Consider the following 22,935-nt stretch of genomic DNA (forward strand, 5'->3'; position numbering starts at 1 on the left):
CAATGTACCAAAAATTAGTTTCAAAAAGCCCCACTTAGGATTTTGCACTTACAAAACCAGTGACTCATAGTCATTCCTTAGTATTTTGGGGTTAGTTCCAATACCACCAAGGATACCAACTTTGCAGATCCTCTTTTTATGAAGTAGAACTGTTGGTGTAGACTACCTCACCCTTCATTTCCCCATATACTTTAAATCACCCCTAGCTTACACTCCAGTGCTGTGGGAAGGCAAATGTTGAAACACTGTGTTATTTAGGGGGACGTGAGTGGTTAGCAGACACATTTTTTTCCTCAGACGTTTTCTAGGCAAGATTGGCTGAACCTGTAGCTGCAGACTCCGTAGATTCAGAGGGCTGACTATATCTAAGCACTCATTCCAGAATTTCTTCAAATGACAAATTGTGGCATTTCCTGATTCAATCTACACATATGTTCTTGAACTCTGTTATTTATAGTAAAATAGAACTTTTAAAAGAGAATGTTATAATTGGGAATGTGAACATATAATGTTCTAAGGAGTTAAAAGTGATCAATTATAGTGAGCAACTTGGAACACATCCACATCAGATGGTTGTTACTCTTAAATCTCCTCTGATGTCTATCCTTCAATGTTCTACCTTTGATGTTTCAGCCAGTTCTACTGAGGCCAGTGCCCAGCCTAATGGGAGGGACCGCGGGAGACCTGAGAAACCTCAGCAGCCTTCTTCCCCTGCTCCCAAAGTTACAGCTTCCTCAGAACACATTCCCCCAGCCAAAAATGTCAAGGATGCTCTCTCGGACTTAAAGAACAAAATCCGAACTGATGGTGTGGTACCCGGGAAAACCCAGCTTCACTCTAAAATGGGAGAGCTGGATCCACAGTCCACAGAAGTCACAGGCGAGGAGGAACTGGATTCCCTTGAAGATCCTCGTTCATCACGGTTGGAGACCCTAAACCAGAAGCAACCCTTGAGGGTACCAAGTAGATCTGGTCATGGGGTTCTGGCTCCTGGTAGGACTCCAGCCAGGACTGGCCTGCCAGTGCTGCCCCGCAAGGAAGGGATGGACAGGCGTGGCCCCTCACTGGGCCCCCATCCTCGTCCAAGGGTTGAACCTTCAGCTTCTTCTGCCTACCACCAGCTCAGTTCTATAGACAATGACTCTGTGGACCAAAATGAGTATGATCAAGCAGGATCCCCTGACCCTAAAGCTGCCTCTTCCCAGTCATCTCCCAAGAATCCAGGCAAGTCCAGGCCAACTTCTGATCCTAGCCGCCATGCGGCTTCTAACATGCTCAGAGACAAAAGCCGGGTGCACCCAGGTGCAAAGGCACCATCATCATCTGCATCGAGACAGTCCCATTCTTCCACCAGTGAGGAGGATTCCAGCGCTGCAGCCCAACCTTCGAGACATTTTCCATTGCATGGAGGATCCTCTCGATTCCCACTTTCTAGGGGCTGGAAGGACCGGCAGGATGCCTACCTCTCTAGTTCCCATACGCCTTCCCAAACCGCCAGCTCTTCTCATCCCTCTGCCCTGGCAGAGGGCTCCGAGGAAGAGGACACTTCTGATGGTGGGGCGGATAGTGACAGAGTTGCCGAAGACACCAGAAGGCAAGCTGACATTACTGCTACTGTTCAGACCCAACAGACCCGGCCTGCCTTGGGACACTATAGTTTGATGCGGAATAAACCCTTCGCTGCCCACAGCAGAAATCCAAACAGATTTCCCAGACTCCGCGGACCAAGGCTTCAGCCCTCTAGGTCTCCTCAGTCTACCTCAGCCTCCAAAGTCCTCACCAGGGCTCCTTCGCTGCCGGTATCCCACACTAGGCCTGGCTCTGATGTCTATGGAGATGGTGAGGATGAAGAGCCACTTCCAGCCACTGTGGTCAACGATCGTACACCTTCCTTTTCCAGGCACCCAAGCTCTGGGGGCTCAGACACTCTGAGAAGAGGGCCCCAGAGAGGGGCCAGCTTGTCCGGGAAGGAGCCCACCCCAGAAAACTCCAAAGCGGCTGGAGCAGCTCAAAGCTTTCAACAAAGCACAGATGAGGGTGCTCCTCAAACACCCCCATCATCCACCAGCCGCCAGCTGTCCCCTGCTAGACCTCCAGCATCAAGATCACAACAGCCCTCTCCTGGGTCCACTGTTCCCAGAAGAATGGCACCTGGTCGCAGCTCAGAGCTCTCTAGTTCTCAGAGCAAGGATCGGTCTCTTTCCCAGCCCAAGCTGTCTGTTGCTCACACAGGGCCTGATCGCCCACACGCAGCAAACTCCCGTAGGGTGCTCCCCTCGGCTCCCCAGAATCAGAATGAGGGCTCCCAGAGCAGCTACGAAGACAACAGCACTGAAATTGAAGACCCAGACTCCCGGGCTCCTACCCACTCTGCTCGCGCCAAGGATACCACCTCATCCGTTCTCAAACCTCAGCAGATGGGCTCCCAGTCTGGGAACGGTGACAGCAGACCTCAGCCCAGCCAAGCAGAAGCCTCTGAGAGATCCATCCGGCCTGGCAGCACCCACCCACGGGCTCAAGTTCCTAGCAGGGCTGGGGTCCAGGCCACACCAGTGAAGAAGGTCTTGCCTTCCAAGCATCCTCTGCCACCTGAATCTCAGCAATCAGTCTTCGCTGAGGAGGAAGAGGAAAATGAAGGAATTTTAAAAGGCAAGGAAGACTCTCTGTCTACCTCAGTTAAAAAGTGGCCTTCTTCCTCCTCCCCCCGGGACAAGTATGCAGACAGGAACCTTGACAAAGACAAGGCTGCCGTTGGGCAACTTGTGGAGGAAGAGAACACCATCCCTGGAAGGCGATCAGCAGGCAGTCCCCCAAGAGCCTCACACCCACCTACCCGGTACCAGCCTCGAAACCCCGCCACTTCAAGTCCCATTGCAAGCACACACTCCTGGCCAAGGTATACCACCCGGGCCCCGTCCAGCTACTCGTCCACGACACCAATGCTCTCCTTGCGGCAGCGGATGCAGCGCAGGTTCCGGACGCCAGTCTCACGCCAGCCTCCACAGAGACCTGTGCTTACACCAGGTAACTGGTTCTCACCTTTGGCAACCCAACCTTTTATATTTCTTTTTAAAAAGTGCTTAATGTTTGTCACAATTTCTGAAAGTGTTTTTTCTTTTTTGCTTGCTTGTTTTTAGTTTAGTTCTGCTTGTTCCATATGTAATATGGATATGTATGTATTGGTTATTCACATATTTAAGGAAACAACATGTGGATGTATGTGCATATCTGCATGTGTGAATATGTGTGTATGCACCTTGCACTTATCTTGCATATAACTGGGGTTTCTTAGAACATCTTCAACAAATGTATTAGGATCTGGTGGCATTGGTTGGTTGATTGATTGATTGATTCATTCATTGATTTATTCATTCATTCAAGACAGTGCCTCACTCTGTATTCCAGACTGTTTATAGCTCAAGTTGCCCTCAAACTTAAGACAGTTCTCTTGCTTTAGCCCCTTGAGTGCTAAGACTGCAGCCTGAATCACCATACCTGGCAGCATTTGTTAATTTGCTTGATGCATTGTCTCATGTTGGGATAGTTTTTCCACTTAGACTTTGTTAAGCGATGACTACATTAATAGATGTCCTGCTCACCAGTCCCTTGCATGTCGTAGAACCCAGCACAGTCTTGCTTTCTAAGGGAAGCAGTGAGATAAGTCTTGATCAGCAGTGCTGTCAGAAACCCCAATACTTCCTCCTGAAGTGAGGCTGGACCACAGAGACTCCCAGGTGAGAACAAAGGCCAAATGTCCCTTAGAAGAGCCCAAAAGGAACAACTCACTAAATAACTTTCAAGCTGTACTGTAGAGCCCAGCATGCTGGGAGAACACCACACGGCTACTCAGCCACTGAGACCTGGGATGGGAGTCAGCTGGAAAGAGCTGTCCTGTTTGATGGATTTTAAACTACATCAGCCGGGCGGTGGTGGCGCATGCCTTTGATCCCAGCACTTGGGAGGCAGAGGCAGGTGGATTTCTGAGTTCGAGGGCAGCCTGGTCTACAGAGTGAGTTCCAGGACAGCCCGGGCTACACAGAGAAACCCTGTCTCGAAAAAAAAAAAAAAAAACAAAAACAATAAACTACATCAGAATTCATCTTCATCATTCCAATGGCTTCCCATTCTTTCAATGTCCATGTGAAAATGGAACTAGACCTACTAAGGTCTTAACTTCATGTCCTAAGATACCTAGGAGGCACATTCTCTATCCCTCAGCACTGTCAGAATGTCACTTGACTGTCCAATAGACATTACTGTTATGTAGAAGTCACATTGTAAGCTTATTATCTAACACATAGATGCTGATGGCTGAAATTCTGTTTTGTATTTGTTGGGAATGAAGTGTTTGTATTACAGTGTGAAGTCAATAGTCCAGGAAGGTTTAATGTAGCAGGAGCTTGTTTTTTTCTTCCCCTTTCTCTGCTGTGTAGGTTATAATGGAAGAACAAATGTTGACGAGAACATACCTTCTGGTAGTATTGGAAAACCAAACGGACAGAGAATTATCAATGGTCCTCAAGGAACAAAGTGGGTAGGGTAAACTTTGTTACACACTCTTGGTGTTCCTGGTAGGAAGAGCAAAACCATGGATACTGTGTGCCCAAAACAAAGCAGTCTGCTACTCCCCTCCTCTCCTCACCCCTTCCCTTCCCTCTTCTCCCCTCCCCTCCTCTTCCCTCCCTTCCTCTGTCTCCTCTCCACTCTTCTTCCTTCTCTCTCCTGTTCTCCTCTTCCCTCTCCTCTTCTCCTCTCCTTTCCCTTCCCTTCCCCTGTCTCCCCTCCCCTGCTCAGCCATCCCCTTCTCCTGTCTCCTCTCCCCTCCCCTCCTGTCTCCTCCCCTTCTCTTCTTTCCTCTCCCCTCCCCTCACATTTCCTTTACCCTCCCCTACCCTCTTCTTTACCCTCTCCTCCCCTCCCCTCCCTGTCTTATTGATAAACTCTTAGTGTATCACAGCTAGCCACAAATACAAGATCCTCCTGATTCACAACCTCTCAGGCACTGGATTCATAGATGTGTCTCATCTTGTCCATCTAAGAACTTAATAGGCACATTTTTCTACTTAGTAAACTGAGGCAGTAAATGTGATGGCCACTCTACAATAGAAGCTTTCTCTTTTCTTCATCTTTAGCTTTAACTACCTGTTTACAGGGCACTTGAATATAATTACTTTCAATGTCTAGAAAGTCTTTGGTTCTTCTGAGTAACTAACTTGTTCCTTGAAGCTGATCAGTGAGGCTTGGGCTTGGAAAACTTCAGTGAGGTTTTCTATTTGTCTTGACTGACAAGAAAATAAGATAAATGGGTGGCCCCACCACAGCAGTTACTTGGAGCCTATAGGATGTTTTTTTTGTTATTGTTGTTGTTGTTGTTGTTTTTTACTTTCCTCTCTGCATTTAATTTTTATTTTTAGCTTAGTGTATAATTAGATATTATATGTTGTAGTCACTAACTTTTCTACCTGGCCTCTTTGTTGCCAGACTAACAATTCTTGAGACTTAATTATTTATGAATAAATGCTTTGGCTCATTCTCTGACTAGCTTGTAACTTATATAACCCATTTATTCTATTCTATGTCTTCCATATGCTTAGTTATATGTCCTCAGCTTCATGCAGCCTGGAGCAAATGTCTCTTTCTTGACTCTTTCCCAGAATCTCATCTCTCTCTGTGCTGGATGTCCCACCTTCTATTTCCTGCCTCAGTTCATTGGCCAGTCAGCTTTTTACTGACAAATGGTGCTTCCACACCATGCATAAGAGATTCTCTCTAAAATATGTATTTTCTGTTAGTTGTTTCAAATCATTTGTAAAATAAATAGTAAAACCAAAAAAAAAAAACCCTCTAAATAGATCATTTTATCATATAATCTTTTGAATGTGACCCATGTCTGACTAAAATTGAAAATATACCATTTTTGTTTAGACAAAGAATATGTTAAATTCTTGCCTGGGGCTGAGATAAATGTTTAGGAGACTTTTGTGGGTTCAATGCAGAGAATAGAAAACAATATTCAAGGCTTGAAAATATTCTTTGAAAGAATAAAAAAAAATCTCACTGTAGAATTACCAGTCAAGATTTCTATTTACAATGAAAAGGTTTAAAAAATAAACTGAGAGCCTCTGATTTTTTTTTTGTCATATATTATCTAAAGATGAGATCTATGCAAATCAAAACAGAACTACTTTATAAATCTTTCTGAATTGAAAAGGCTTCCTTGTCTGGCCTCAGTGGAAGAGGATGGGTCTAACCCTGCAGAGACCTGATGTGCTAAGAGTGTGGGGACACCCAGGGGGCCCCACCCTCTCAAAGGAGAAGGAGAGGAAGGGATGGCGGTAGGGTCTCCACGAGGGGGACAGCATTTGGGATGTGAAAAAAATTAACTAATTAAAAAAGGAAAAAGAAAAGATTAAAAAAAAGAAAGAAAGAAAAGAAAAAGAACAAGTCCCGAGAACTCCGTTTCCTAGCCACAGTGTTGAGAGGTGACTGCAGCTGAATTTGAAGGTAGGATCTATAGTAAATGTCTTACATTTGCTGTTAAAGCAGGACTTCTTTTGCATTGTGGTTATGCAGAGACAGGGTTTCAGATGTCCCTCAGTGTGGGATCGCTGTAAGCCTGTGGGGCCAGTGTGTATCTAGAAAGTCACTAGTGGATGGGGACTATGAGTCCAGGACCACACTTAAGGGACTGTCAGGGAAGACATGAGCTCTTTCTCAGAGGGAAAAGAATGAATTTTCAAGTTTTGTAATTTCTTAGAATAGAATGTTTCTCTATGCATTCTATATTTTATACTATTTCTATAAGTTAAAAAGTAATTCAATAATCAAAATTTAATTTATTTTTAAGATAACACAATGAAAACATTTCCTATTTTTAAGCAACTGTGGTATCTGTCAATCATTAAAGTATTTCAGAAATACAAGGAAAGGAAACAAATGTTCTTTACTCCAAACTGGTTCTCAGGAGTGACCCCTTGGTGATAATTTGGCAGATATATTTTCAGAACATGTGTCTTTGACAATTTCAAACTTAAATACAAATTGCATTTTTTTTTCAAAGTAATCAGTCCTGTTACCTGGGTATGCATCAATTTAGATCAATATATATGAGATTCCTATATTCCTCAATTGGTGGATGATGGGCCATTATTTATTTAAGCTCTTCTGTCAGTTGAGGGATCCTTGGATTGGTTCCTGGTTTTGACATTAGATATGATATTCTTAACTCAGAAAAATACCTTGAATGTTTTTTGCACATTTGATAAGCAAAAAAGTATATGTACTATGTAGGCAAGCCATGTGATACAGTGAGAGCAGTACATTACGAGGTACCATTGTTTTTAAATATGCAGGCCTTGAAAGCCCTACTGACAAAAGTGTTTCCCTCTCATGTCCTAGCTTCTTCCCGTGGATGCTTGCATGTCTGTACACATGTGAACATCTTGGGGGATTCCTGGCACATCTTTCCATCTGTGTTGTCTTGGTTTAGGTTGTAGACCTGGACCGTGGCTTGGTGTTGAATGCAGAAGGGCGATACCTGCAAGACTCACATGGCAATCCTCTCCGGGTGAGACTCGGGGGAGATGGTCGCACCATCGTGGGTGAGTGAGACTGGTTCCGACGAACCAAAGCCACGTGAGCTGTGGAATAGCTTTGGTCTTCACCAGGCCTCTTCTTTCTAATGGTTGCCAGTGGCTCTGACCCTGTCAGCCATGTGGGAAGAAGGTGCCCCAAAGGGACCAGAACACAACATTTGCCTCATGGTTTTAATCACACCTATTTCTCTACAATCCCCTTCTAGAAATGTATAATCTAGTTTGTTCCTAAACTTAGCCATTTAGAGCACAAGCCAGAAAACTACAGCCCACAGACCAACGCAAGGCCTATGGTCCCAGAATAGTTCTTACATCTTAAAAAACGATTCTTCCCCCATTGCAGAAGAGCAATGCCTGTCTTGTGACGTGTGGTAAACTCATATGAAATTCACATTTTGGCATCTATACAGAGAGGCATCACTGGGACACAGGGTCATTTATTTAGGTAGTCCATCTATTCTGTAGTGTTGAGGCACTGTCTATTGTATGTTGCACTCTACAAGGGCTAAGTTGAACAGCTTCATCTGGCCTGTAAAACTTAAAGTGTGTACTCTCAGGCCTTTTGTGAGACATGCTTGCTGTCCTTGGCCAACCTAACATGTGTTCTCCTCTAGTAGTAAAAATAAAGAGCAAAGAACCACTTCCCTTAGCAAACACAGAGTTTCCTCTGGTAACGGCCCATTCTGACATGAGAGTTTATATGGTTCTACAAGGGGTCAGGGGATGATGGATGGTGTCCTAGGCCCATCTATTCTGGATAGCAGCCAATACTACCACCTCAGACACATATATCCTCAGTTACTCCTCTGCCACTTGCTGGTTAATGCACAGGCATACATAAGCTCTGAGAAGACACATTCTCATTCTCATTGTGCTTCCTGACCTCTGCATTGTTTCACCTCACTACAAATCTCTCACTTGGTTTTATTTCAGATCTGGGAGGAACGCCTATGGTGAGTCCCGATGGCCTCCCCCTCTTTGGGCAGGGGAGACATGGAAAACCTGTGGCCAGTGCCCAGGATAAACCCATCTTAAGTCTCGGAGGGAAGCCCTTAGTGGGCTTGGAAGTGATCAAAACAACCACCTCTCCTCCTACCACAACCATGCCTCCAACCACAACAACCACCACTGTGCCGACCACCACAACCTGGCCGCCTACAACCACCACCACCCGCCGGACTACCACCCGCCGCACAACCACTACCAGGCGACCCACAACTACAATCCGAGCTACTCGCCGGACAACAACCACTACCACCACTCCAGAACCTACAACTCCTTCTCCTACTTGTCCCCCTGGGACCCTGGAACACCAGGATGAAGCTGGAAACCTTATATTGGGCTCAAATGGGATCCCAGAGTGCTACCCTGAGGAAGGTAACCAGCTTTGTTCAAATGTAGGCAACTTAGTTACCTAATATACTGCAAGACAGAGATGGGTCTCGGAACCCAACAGAAAAGGGTGAGAGATGTCTAGGGCAGAATGACAGCCAAGCAGGGGCAACTTGAATCAAGGCTGTCAGATTCACTCAATAAGAAATATGGTGTGAGATATAACTATATACACAGGTTATATTTAAAAATTCAGGGTGTCTTTTGATTATCTAACAACTGAAACAATATTATTGGTTCAGGTTATGTTTCCCAAGGGACTCTACTGTGTATTGTTGGCATGTCTATGTGTGTATGCATGCATGAGAAAGAGAGAACGAGAGAGTGAGAGAGCAAGAGAGTGAGCTAAAGAGGGAGAGGGACAGAGGAAGAAATCTTGGTAGGTCAGTTCTGAGATCGTGCGATTTAACAGGTCAGATGGGTTTCTGACTTGGTGGTCCATTAGATAACAGTATCCCTGTGAGCTCCAGGAAAGCCATCAGTATATTGGCCAGTGAAGCTCCCTGTGATCAGCTTTCCTTTTGGAGACAGCCAGTGTCAAGTGGTGAGGCTTCTCCTGAGAGCATGGAGTTTCCGTCGGATAAAAACAGACAATGTCTTCTGCTTCACCATGCTTAATCTGGGCTCTCCAGTCACTCCTGACATCTGCCTGTCTTCCCACCGACGGACAGTCCAGGTCACAGTAGGACAGCACATCATCATCCTCTCTGCTCAGGCTTCCGTTCGGACTACTATGGATGAAGCTCTGCCTCTGACACACAGGAGACAGAGTCCCGCTAGTCTCATGTAGGCTGTAAAGCCCATGTCTCTTAGTCTAACACAGACTGAAGACCCTTCCTCTCAGGATGCATTTGCAAGCCTAGAACTCTTGCAGAGCATCACCACACGTGATGAACCCTGATGAATCTGACATTAACACTGTGTTCGGAATGAGGACTCACTTCTGAGGCATTGTTTGCATAGGAAGGTGAAAAATTAATGGGAAAACTTGACATCTTAAAGGTCCACAGCAGAGAGCAAAGAAGTGCAGACCAAGAGAGAGAGAGAGTCCCTGGCAAGAGAAGTCTTATAATGACCACTCAGTGAGTACAACTCTGAATGTTTTTTCTTTTTTCTTTTTTTTTAACATGTCTGTTTGTTTGTTTGTTTATTAGTGTAAGGGATGTTGGGTGTACACATGTCAAAGTACGCATATGGAGGTTTGAAGACAACCCGTGAGAGTCAGTTTTCTACCATGTGGGTCCCAGGGATGGAACGCTAGTCATTAAGCTCGGTGGCAAGTGCCTTTACCTGCCGAGCTGTCTCGCTGGTCTCCGATTTACCTTTGACTTCCTAGTAGTATTTGAGTGACTTCTCCCTTCTACATGCACTGATAACATTTGTTTCTGGAAGTAGAGATGGAACTATGGCAGATAACTTTGTAATAATTGGTTGTAAACAAAAGGGTGACTTGCCCAGGGTTTGATTTCCATCTCTGCTGTTTTGCACTTCTCTAGGGCTGTATCTTAAAGGCCCCACAGTACGGCCCTTCATTGATGCGTTCCTATTGCAGAATTTAATTTGGCATGAAACCCAATAGATTTTGTCAGCATTTCTGTCAATGCATTTTTTTTTTCGCCAACCACAATGCGGAGTGTTCGTTTCATTTGCATCCCCTCTTCCGGCTCCTTGGTCCAACCCAAAGGCTAATGTACCTCTCAGCAGCGTTTTGAAATCAAGAACAAATAAACACAGAGTCTGGCACAAAATTTAATTTGGCAAGAGCGGCACATCTCCCTACCATGTTTAACAGACTCTGCATTAGTCTTATAATCCTTCAGTGTGCTCCTCATTCTCTATCAGCTGTCTCTAAAACTTGAATGTTTTCTTTCCTGCTTTCATTACAATCAGTTATTTTATATTTTAATTTAAAACCCTTTCACGGAGGTGTGATTGATGTATAAGGAGCTGTGTGTATTTAGTCTACAGTCTGAGGAGTCTGGGGATGAGAAGACTCATAAACATATCCTATCATCAGGACCACAGATATATACAGAGTCCTCAGCCCCCCTCCTCCAGTGTTTATTCTTTTTATTTTTCTCCTCCATTTTAGGTTTTGGAGTTGCTTTTTTTTTTCTCTGTGTCACTAGGCCACTCCACTAGCAAACACCCATATGTTATTCTTTTCTGAGTTTCTTACAGTAGGCTCCAATGGCTTTCTGTCCATTCGTTTCCAGTTTGACATAATGATCTACTATGACCACAAGCCAGCCACAGTGCCTGCCTCTTGTGTAGAAACTTAGTTGCAAAGATGGCCTGAGGTTTGAAAAACAGAGTTAGATTGCTTTAGAAAAGCCTGCTCAGCAACTATGTAACACACACACTGGTTCTTTGTGGACTGAACACCTTGTCATGTTTCTCGGTTGCAGAATGCTCGGTTAATGTTGCAATGGCTCTTAGAGAAGAGATGGTCCCAGTAAAGCCCCAGTATCAGGGGAGGAAGGCCTGTTCCTGGTCTTGCCTACAGAATCACAGAAACTCCTGGGTCTCATCCATGCCTTAGCTTTGCTTTTCACCTTCCGGTTCCCTTAGCACAACTCCTTTGTTGCGCTAAGTAGAGTTCAGTCCTGAATATGCATTTGCCGTGCATACACTGTGGCTCCCTCTGTACGCAGCTCAAACTACCTAGACAGCATCCTGGCTGTGGCACCCCTCAGCCTAGGATCTGGACTGTTCACTGCTGCCATGGTCAAGACTTGGAACCTGTACTGGCGGTAGTGAAGAATATCAATGAAGGGCTTTTACAATACTCTATCCTCATTCCACCTCAGCTGGCCATTGGACTATGGAATATGCCATTTGTAAGGTCCTGATGTTTTGTTCCAGTGTTCCAGCTTTAAAAGCGTCTTTTCAAACATGCAACTCTTGGCTCCCTTGGTTAAGTCATGTCTCCTCCTTTCCTTTGAAAATTGCTTCCAAGAAATGTTGTAGGAGTAACCTTGGGCTACTTGGTCATGCCAGCAACTCTGTTATTTATGGTTACTTCCTCATTTGTTATGGATGCTGTACATTCCCTTAGCCATAGGTATACATTACATGCTTGTTTCCTGTGTATTATTGCATTTATTCCTCCCCTTTACACACACATATGAGCACACACACACACAAGTACCTACACACACACACACACACACACACACACACACACACACACACATGGACAGTAGTTTTTATTTTTATTTTTTAGTTTTAGCTAGAATTAGCTTCTCCTCTCAGTAATAAACCTCTGGAGCTAAGATAACAGACTCTTTCACGTCTCCAGCCTTTCAGGGTACCAGGTTATCTTCTTCAAGCATCTAAACACCTTAAGATACAGGCATTCTGGGTTGACTAACTGGGAAGTTAAAGCCAGTAATCTTTGTCTTCCAGGCTCTAGACTGGATGATTGCACATCTCTGGAAGTGCTTTGAGCCCACTGAACATTCAAGAATCTGAAATGTGACCTTATTACATGTTGGAGAGACACACATTCATCATTATAGAAAACAGTTCCAGCCTGCCATGTTTACCCTCCTGACAGAAAATACAAAGACAATGATCGGATGTATTCACAGTGGACACAACATACCATATGGGGATGACCCCGATTTCTCAAGGCTGGAGTCAACTTTCTCCCTCTAAACTTCTATGGAGAACAAACTTAAAAAAACAAACAAACAAAGTATTTTAATGTCTCTGGAGCTGAAGCCTTAATTCTGTGGAGATGTCGAACATTTGGTTTTTTGCTTGTTTTGTTGTTGTTGTTTACATGCCTGTGGCTGGGAAGACTTGCCTACACCCCCATGCTGATGACCGGAAGCCGCTTTTATATGAAGGTCAAAGTTTTGAGAGCAGGTCTAGGTTAGCTTATAAGATACCCAGTTTTGCATAATTCCAGATGGTCTTGTATGGCAGAGTCAGGAGGTCATCTGTTTTGATGAAATGTGGCTTGTTACATACAGATAATACCCTTACTTGGAGAGAAGATTGGTAATTCTGAAAACAAATAAGTGATTTTATTTGCTTTTAGAAATGTATTAAATGACTCGGTGGGATGTTCCCTTGTGCCAGAGGCCTTGTGTTGGCCACCACAAGAGGTGATCTAAGTTGTCAGGTAAAAAATGCATGTGACCTTCTGCAAGGTACCAGCTACCTCAGCATCTCAAGGAGTTTCAGTGAACATGGATATCCACAAACAGAAACCCTGCTTCTCTCTGTTCTGTTTCACCTGGGATATTTAAAATGTGCATTTTGTTCCTTTTTAAAACTGGAGACATAATGGAAATGAAATAGACACGGTGAATAAGACAGTCACACTGTGCTCCTAAAAGTCCAACTAGCAGATATGGAAAAAAAAAGTTGGTCAGGAACCAGTGGCAAGATAAGCCCAAACTTCAGGCACCATGAACCCCAAAACAGACTTGAATTTGCTTAGGAGTAGCGCCATCTTGGCTTCAGGCTGTTGATGTCGCTCTGGCCTATGGATAATAATATTATATAATAATAACCATGCTTGGGAATTTTTGAAAAGATGACCATCCTGCCCCTAAGGGTGGAGGATCTGGAACTGGCCTTATTAGCAATCACTATAAGCACAGGTTATCACCCTAGGGGTGATGGTTAAGGATGTTGGCTCCCATCTTGGGCAGCTGAGGATGGCTGTGTGCCTCCTGATGCTGTGGGCTTGTGACAGCTGCCCTCTGCCTTAGCAGCTCCCTTCAGCACTGTTAAACTCACCATGTAATGCTAACTAAAAGCTCCAAAGGAACTGGTAGGATTGTTACACAGAAACACTGCTAGGTAAATTAGATCCGTGACTTCTAAGAGTTTAGAAAATGCCAATCAATACATGTGGTTTCCTGGATATGGGAATTTAGATGCTTGGTTCCCTTTGTTTCCCTGTGAAATGTTGAGTCAGACAGCAAGGGTTCACAGACAGTTGGATTGGTTAGTTCATCTCTAAAACATAGAGGCAGTTTGCTGGAGTAGAAATACATATTCTCTGAACCAAAGAGCCTGAAGCTCCAGTTCTGTGTTCAGCACTTGTGTGGCTTCAGGCCACTATAAATCCTATAGAGCCCCAGTGTGGAACCCAGAAGTGGGTGTGATAAACACTATTATTCCAAGGGTGTGTTGTGAAGATTATTAACTCACACACTATCCACTGAGAGCATCCAGAGTTCAGAAGGTACCCAGTAGCCACCTTCCTCATGTCATCCCCTCGGCTCCTCTCAAGAAGGCGTTGTGTCTAGAGAGTTCTGTATGGTGGCTGGCGTGGGCTTCAGGTCATGAGGAGGAGGAGTTCCTCTGAGCTGTTTGGATAAAAACTTCGTTGGGTTCAAAGCTCATATGCAAGTCAAGGATTCTAATCTGTACCAATCCTGAGTCCATAGTAAAAGGTCGTTGGGGAGGAAAGACCTGTGGGAAAGATGACTTGAGACAATAGGTTCTTTAATTGGGTGGTAGGGCTGCAGGGAGGGGTCTCTGTAAAACCCTGAGCCTGTCATCTACTTACAAGTGGGGACAGTTTTAGGGTACAAAGGGATGGCAGGGAAGGACTCACAATCCCTTTTAGAATTGGCTCACAGTCCCCTGTTGCTAGGGGTAACCGCAGAGTCAGTCAATGTCAGGTGATTGACAAATACCACTAGGCAAGGCAAGGAGGGCAGGGGCTAGAGAAGCAAGCTCCTTAACCAAATTACTGCAGTTGCAGGAATTGTCACATTTCAACCAAAATGGTTTACATCAGGGCATTACATCTGGGTATGGTCCTTGCTGACACAGGAAACCCAGGTCGTGCAGTCTGCCAAGCTACAAGGAAGCAGAGACAGGAAATCACCCTGGTTCTAGCATATTCTAATGGCAAGGTAGAAGTAGGTGGAGAATAAAGGCCAATACCGTGAGCTCCCTGGGAAGAGGATTTTTATCATCATCCAGGGACCCCCTCTCCTGGCTAATCTCTGAGCAAATGTGTCCAGGCTTGTAACAGTAACACAGGAGGCCCTCCCTCCAGGTCTAGAGCAACTCAGACAGGTGGGTGGAGGTGATGGGAGCGTGGCAGAAGGCTCTAGGAATATAGAGCTGGGTGGTTTGCTCCACAGTAAAAGATATTGCCTTTCTCTGATCTCAAAGAGAAGAGGCCTGGCTTCTATCTGAGGGTTCGGATGGTCAGTCTACTGGAAAAGTGAGGAGACACTGGTATCAGTGGCTAGTTTCTGGGAGCCGCTCAGGATGAATGAGCTGCTATTCTCGAGGGCAGAATTCTAAGAGCTCTGGGAAGAGTCATTTAGTGATTTGTCTTCTTCCTTCTTCCTCCCTAGATGACTTCTCAGGCCTGGAGACTGACACTGCACTACCCACAGAAGAGGACTATGTTATATATGATGACGGTATGGAGACGATCCCACTTTGCTATCTAATCACAAGATCTATATTAATTACAAGTGTTTGATCTTGATTGCGTTTTTCTCTGGTTCAGACTGACTGGGACAGTGGTGGCAATTACCCCGCCTTCCAAGCTGGTATTGCCACCGCTCAGACCTCCCCTTCACCAGCATCTATCTCTACTGGCAAAACCTTGTGGTTTAAATCAGTGAGGAGCCTCCTAGTTGGGCTTTGTGTTGTGAAATATAATGTGGTGGTGTGTGGGAGTCAGGTGGGCCCATGCCAAGGTGTCCCCCTGAGAAATCACATGCAACAGGCCTGTTATAAGAAAGGTTTAGTTGGAAGAAGTGAGGGGACTGAGGAACTGGAGAGGGAGTGGGGTAGACAGACCGAAGCAGAGCCATGAGGACAGAGGAAATGGGGACAAAGAAGGACAGAAATTGAGAAAGAAAGGCTGGTTGGGATCGTGGGAACAGAGAGGGAGGGGCGAATAGCAAGCAGTCTTTTTTTACGAGCTGCCACACCCTGCTGGTACCTGGCAGGAGGTGACATAATCAGCTGCTAGGTCCCTGGGAAGAGTCCAGTGGAATCTCCTGTAAGTTAACACTTTGTCCTTTCTCATTTCTTTCCTTTTCTAATTAAATAATATAGATGCTGCTACAGATGTGTTGGTTTCCTATCACGGAATCTTTTCAGTCAAGTTCAAAATTCCAAAATGCCCCTGACCCAGCTCCAGTAGTCTCTTTAAGAAATGGCAGCTGCTCTTACTTTCTCTTAGGACCCTGGGGTTGTCTTGTCTCTTCTGGAATTACCTCTGCAAGTGAGAAGTTCACCTTCTCACTGGTGTGGACCTTTGTTGCCCAAGCCCAGGGTCTGCTTCCTTTCAGACCCTGGGGTCTAGTGTCTTGACCCACAATCCTGTGAACAATGTTGCCTTTGATGCTTTTTTTATTCATAATTAAATTAGACCCACTACAGTTTTCAAATGAGGATTTATTTGAAAGAAAAACAACAGGTGCTAGGAAATCCAGGAAGATTTCTCCACACCTTGCAAAACACCCACTGTCTTTTTCCCCCCTTTTATCTTTGAGCAGTTAAGGAGAATCTGTTTTATTTTCTTTTTTAAATGTTAAAAGGATGGTTCTTTTTAGAGCATTAATTGCAGTCTCCTCCCTAAAAAGTCTGTACTAAGATTTTTGCTAAGATTAATTCACTTTAAAATTTTTTGTGTATGTGTTATGTCTGAATATGTATATGTTCACCACATGAGCACAGTGCCGCTGGTGACCAGCAGAGGGCGTCAGATCCCTTAGAGCTGGAGTTGCAGGCAGTTGTAAGCTGCCTGATGTGGGGGCTGGGAACCAAACCTGAATCCTCTGTGAGGGCAGCAAGTTCTCTTAACTGTTAAATAGTCTCTCCAGTCCCAAGGTTTTTTAAATCTAAATTTATTTTCTGGTGTGATTTTTTTAAAGAATTATTTTATATAAAACTTATTATTAATCTGTGTGTTGTGTGAGTTCATATGCACCATGTATATGCAGGTGCCTATGGAGGTCAGAAAGTGTTAGGTCCCCTGGAACTGGAGGTGCCAAAGGTTGTGAGCCACCCACTATGGGTGCTGGGAACTGAATCTATGTCCTCTGCCTGGGAAATAAGTGCTCTTAACCACTGAGCCATCTCTCTATCCCCAGTGTGATATATTATAGCTTAAAAAGAGAAAGAGAAAAGGAAATTCAGGTAAGGATTAGCTTTGGGCATGAGCACAGCCTGGGAAGTTCTAAAGGTCTCCCCTTTTCTGTTCCTAAAACTTCATGTTTGTGGGTACATGTGTGTCTTTGTTCTTTCTCTTTCTTTCCCTTTTAAAATATGCAACTGCATATAATAGTTGTTCTAGAGTGTGTGTTGAGGGGGAGATGTGTGTGTGTGTGTGTGTGTGTGTGTGTGTGTGTGTGTATCTGTATATGTTGAGTGTGGCTGTCTCTGTGTATAATGTGTGTGATATGTGGTATGGGTGTGTGTATCACGGTATGTGACATCTGTATATTTGCATGCGGTGTGTGTATATCTGAATATGTGTGTGTTGTGTGGTGTTTATGTGTGTAGGGTATGTGTTATATCTATATGTGTGTATGGTATGGCTGTTATGTGGCATATTTGATATGCATGTGTATAAGTATGTGTGTGTGTGAATTTGTGTTTGGTGTCAGGGGACAGGTCTGGTGTGGTGTGAGGGGTATGTATGTGTGTGTGGTGTGTGGTGTGTGTGTGTCTATCTGTCTAGGTGGTGTGTGATGTCTTTCTCTATATGTATGTGTGGTATGGCTCTCTATGTGATGTGATGTATAATATATGTATGTATGTGTATGTATGTTATGTGTATGTATGTGTTGGAAGATCTAGTTTGTAATATGTATATATGTGTTTGTATGGTGTGTGTGTGTATGTGTTTGTGTGTGTATGTGTATCTACAGTTAAGTCACAAGTATCCTTAGATTACAACCAGTGCCTCTGGTTGTATAAGACTTCCTATCTTTTCAGATTATGGATTTGAGACCACAAGGCCACTGACCAGTACCATGCCCTCAACCACGGCTGCCATACCAAAGATCATCCCAGAGCAGGGCACTGTCAGCTCCTTCCCAGAGGAAGAATTTGACCTTGCTGGAAAGAGGCGGTTTGTTGGTGAATATCACTTCCTTACATGGAAAAACTGATTTTTTTCTTTGCTCCTTGAAGGCAGCATAACTAAGCCCTGGCCTGGCACTTTAAGAAATGCTTCCCTGGGGTGAATTATTTCAGTGAGTCCATTTCGCTTAGATGGGCATTAATTTGCAAAAAATTAGACAAGAGGGGGAACCAGAGAACTGTTAGTGCTCAACAGAGGACCTCAGCGAGTGTGTCCATAGAGGGTGCACACACACATGGGCACACAGAGGTCATCTGATGTCTTTCTCTGTCACTCTCTACTCTATCCCCTTGAGGCAGCCTCTCTCCCAGTACCAGAAACTCACTAGGTCAGTAAGGCTGCTAGGGAGATCACAGGATCTGTCTGTTTCCAGGCCCCAATACCTGGGATACAGGAATGCCCAGCTATGTCCAACCTTTTATGTGGGCACTGGGGATTCAAACTCAGGCCCTCACACTTGTACAGTGAGCATTCTTACCCACTGAACCATCTTCCCAGCCTGGTGGCCAGTTTTGTTGAAGGCAAGTTGGATGGCTGGACCTTCACTTGCTCATGGCTTGCTGAATTCTGAGCTGTGCAGCTTTGTGAATGCTGTTGCTACTCCTGATTATTCCACAGAACCAACACCAGTTTTTATACAGTTATCTTCTCCAGCTTCATTAGACTCAAAGAATTGGGATTTAGAAATTCGTTTCTCCCCTCTTCTTTCTCAGGAGCTAAAACCTCTGTGTAGCTGAACTATGTTCTACTCCAATTCCAAGCCATTCCTTTTCCCATGCCCTTGATGAACTGCATTAATGAGACAGTTGGATTAATATGTTACTGAGTGGAGACAAGCAACAGCTTAAATTAACATCATGCTTTTCAGTTTCCAAAACAAATGTCTTGCCCTGAGCAGAGAAGATGTCTTGCCAGCTAAGAGGCTGTGACTGGGAGCCTCATCATATGAGTTAAAGAGCAAGACCGTTAGCCTGAGGCAGAATTCCAGGGGCTGAAGCCAGTGTTTGCTGTGGTGTTCAGCAGTCTGGTGGAGTCCACCAAACCCTCTCTTCCCTCCCTGCTGTCCCACGACAGAAAGTGAACGAGGTGTGGAATCATTAGTGGTATCTGTACCAATACCATTTATACTATGATACCATTCAGTGTTACCATTAGCCCTTCCACAGATTGCTCCCAAAGACCAAAAGGTCTCTAGAGATTTCTAGCCATTTCAGTGGAGAGAACTTGAGAGTCTTCAATAGGTAAAGCCTTAACTTCAATTCCTTGGCATTCCTAACTTTGGTTTTATTTTTTAGAATGAGGTGCAATCAAAGGGGCCGTGGGTTGGTAGCAGAGCCAACTTTGTCCATGGCTCATGAGCTCATTCTCACTGTAACAGGGAACCAGGCCATGGCTTGCATATTCACAGTCTCCTGTGGCCTTTGAAACCATGTGGTTAGGAAGGGCTTCAATATGCCATAAATGTAAGAAGTTGATCAACAATGTTGCAGAGGACCCCTTGGGCCTTGGCTTTATGTCCAAACTTCCAAGAGGACCATGAGGTTCACAGAGCTCCACAGGAGGCCACCTAGGAAAAAAAGCTTGAGTGTGCCATCTGTTTCTCTGGTCTCAAGATGGCTGAGGAGATGAAACATGATGCAAAGATGCTAGTTAATGGACTCACAGTTTTCCAAATCTGAGGGCATAGGCATGGAAGAATGCTGGAAGTTTATATTATGTCAAATTGTAGTTAGGGGACCTTTTCTAAATCACATTGAAGTTATAGCCATCCATGTTGATGGGGCAAAGAGACCTTTTGAAACCATCTTATTTTTAAGCTATATGTACATGGGCCTGTTAAAGAGAGAGAGGGGTATGTTCTTTTACATTGCCTATGTACATGTGCATATATGCATGTGTTGAGGCATACATGTGTGTGGAGGCCAGACATTGGTGCTGGGTGTCTTCCTTGCTCACTCTGCACTTGATTCACTAAGGTAGTGTCATTTATTGAATCCAGAGCTTGCCAATTATTGTAGTCTAGCTAGCCAGTTTACCACAGGGATCCTTTGTCTCAGCCTCTCAAATATTAGGATTATGGGTAGCTTCCACACCTGCTTCACTGTCACATGGATACCAGGATTGAAATTAGGTCCTTATTCTGGTGTAGCAGGTCCTTTATCCTTAGAGACATCTCCTCAGCCCCAGGGATGAACTCTTGAGTTAGCATTGGATGTCTCGGGAGTCTTGGCAGGAAGATGCTAAATTGTGGGTCTGATTCCATGCAGCACATGCTATGATTCTGTTTCCAAAAAAGAAAACAAAAGTCCAACTGGGCATCTCTGTTCTTTCCAGCTCCTTATGTGACATACCTCAGTAAAGACCCATCGGCCCCATGTTCCCTGACTGATGCTCTGGACCACTTCCAAGTGGAAAGCCTGGATGAACTCATTCCAAATGACCTGACCAAGAGTGATCTGCCTCCTCAGCATGCTCCCCGGAACATTACTGTGGTCGCCATGGAAGGCTGTCACTCCTTTGTCATTGTGGACTGGAACAAAGCCATCCCTGGAGATGTGGTAACAGGTGTGTCCTAGGTAGATGCTCAGAGTTCCAACTGGTCTGTAAGAGAGAGGAGGGATGAATGGGTGGATGCACAGATGGACAGGTAAGATGGGAAAGGCACACATCTTTTTCACTGGCTTGGGAATGGGCATAACTGCAGGAGCATTAAGCAGGTGGATTTCTGAGTTCAAGGCCAGCGTGGTCTACAGAGTGAGATCCAGGACAGCCAGGGCAACACAGAGAAACCCTGTCTCAAAAAACCAAAAGAGAGAGGGAGGGGGAGAGAGAGAGAGAGAGGAAGGGAGAGAGAGAGAGAAAGGGAGGGAGGGAAGGAGGGAGGGAGGGAGGGAGAGAGAGAACATTGAATGAAAGCCAGAGTCCTGAATTATAATCCTAGATTAGTTTGTGTGATCTTGAGTTAATAATACATCATCATGCTGGGATTTCTTTTCTCATATGAAAAATATAAGTACCATAGGTGGCCAATATCTTGTCTTCCTGCAAATAAACAGCCAGACAACCACTTGTCAGAGGTCCTATAGGGGAGGATGGTAAAAAGGCTTCTACAGTATCGCTACTATGTATCTCCTCCTTCCAAGCCTGCTGGCCACTTCGGTAGCAGCCTGAGTGTTTCCCAGTTCCTTACGTGGACATTGGCTATAATGAGGGAAATCCTAAGGGTCTCAAGCCCCGCCTCTGCTTTGGCCTACAAGATGCTTGTTTCTGTTACTCTGCCAAGATGACAATTGAGAATGAGTCTGTTGAGATGAGTTCTTACAGAAAGAGAATCAACATGTCCTTTCATGGACAGTCTCCTTTGTACATGGTTCCTACCAGGCCTGCGAGCTGTGTAAGAGGAAGGTGCACATGTTGCCTGTGAATGTGTTCTTGGATGGCAAGGGTAGTCTCAGAGGTTAGAGATCAACGATATCCACTGCAGGAGTCACTTGTATAACTCTGAACTTCTAGTACTTCTACTGTAGGGACCCCAACATTGTCTTTTAAGGAGAGAAAACGTGTTCCGAATGTTCCAAAGACAGCTTCTCTTACGGGGTTTGCTTAGTGGCCCCTGAGCCAGGGTAAGGAACCAGCAGATACAGTCCCCATGCATACTGCCAGGTGTGGCTGAAGGGTTTTAAGGGCCACAGGGGCAGTGTGGGTGAATGGGTCTGAGCCTTCGGTGTAACTGACAGTTGTTTCTTTCATGGTGTGTGCTGAGTGAGACCTATCTCTGCAAAGCATAGCACATTTCTAACAGAAAGCACAGAGATCAGAGGAAGAAGGCCTATATCAAACCACTGAGAACTTTCTTTTTGATTGAATGTGGTTTTATGAATGTCTTTCCCTACTTCCACCCCCTTCTCTCTGTCTCTCTGTCTCTATCTCTCTCCCTCCCTCCCTCCCTCCCTTCCTCTTTCTCTCTCTCTGTCTCTCTGTCTCTCTGTCTCTCTCTCTCTTTCTGTGTGTGTGTGTGTGTGTGTGTGTGTGGTGTTTGTGTACATGTGGGTGGGTGCAGGGAGGCCTGAGGAGGACAGCAAATGCCTGCTTTGCCACCCTCCACCTTAGTCCCAGAGACAGGAACTAGGCATAGAGCTAGGTTGGTGGCCAGAAATTTCAACAGTCTTCTTGTCTGTGCCTCCTCCTCACCCCAGCAATGGGGTTATAGGAAGGCATGTGCCCACAGTAGGCTCTTTGCCTGCTGAGCCATCACCCGAGCACCATAATTGGCAAGCTTTAAAGGCAAATAGGGTCACAAGGAGTCTTTCAGTCATACCACATGCCTGGCATATTCTTCATCTCATATAAAGAACAATTGTACATCTCTACCAAGGATCTTGGGTTTTATCTGTCTTTTAAATTCTTATTTATGCATTCATTGTACAAAGTGGTAGTTTTCAGAATCACACTTTCATTCCAGTGTATCATGTACTTTGACCATATTCACCTCCTCCTTTCATCTCCCCTTTTCCAAATGGTCTGTCTGTCTGTCTATCTATCATCTATCTACTTATCTATCTATCTATCTATCTATCTATCTATCTATCTATCTATCATCTATTGTCTATCATCTTCTATCTGTCTGTCTATCTCTGTTTATCTATAATCTACCTTCCTATTATCAATCTATCATCTATTATCTATCACCTACCTATCATCTATTATCTATCTATCATCTATTACCTATCAGCATTTATTTATCTATCTATCATCTATCTATCCATCATCTATCTATCATCTACCTATCTATCTATCTATCTATCTATCTATCTATCTATCTATCTATCTATCTATCTATCTATCTATCATTTATCTCTA

The 22,935-nt window shown here is 44.7% G+C and overlaps 1 protein-coding gene across 3 annotated transcripts in view; it reads left to right on the plus strand.

Annotated features, from left to right (window-relative positions):
• Fndc1 (fibronectin type III domain containing 1) overlaps nt 1-22,935 on the plus strand; it is an 89,767-nt gene that overhangs the window by 53,843 nt on the left and 12,989 nt on the right. For all 3 annotated transcript variants that reach the window (XM_031352560.1, XM_031352562.1, XM_031352561.1), the window contains 7 exons: nt 634-3,024; nt 4,434-4,534; nt 7,490-7,601; nt 8,529-8,972; nt 15,326-15,394; nt 17,928-18,071; nt 20,410-20,640. In XM_031352560.1, the coding sequence (XP_031208420.1) occupies nt 634-3,024; nt 4,434-4,534; nt 7,490-7,601; nt 8,529-8,972; nt 15,326-15,394; nt 17,928-18,071; nt 20,410-20,640 (3,492 nt within the window). The remainder of the gene's footprint in view (nt 1-633; nt 3,025-4,433; nt 4,535-7,489; nt 7,602-8,528; nt 8,973-15,325; nt 15,395-17,927; nt 18,072-20,409; nt 20,641-22,935) is intronic.

This window comes from Mastomys coucha, unplaced genomic scaffold (assembly GCF_008632895.1).
Source record: "Mastomys coucha isolate ucsf_1 unplaced genomic scaffold, UCSF_Mcou_1 pScaffold5, whole genome shotgun sequence".
NCBI lineage: Eukaryota > Metazoa > Chordata > Mammalia > Rodentia > Muridae > Mastomys > Mastomys coucha.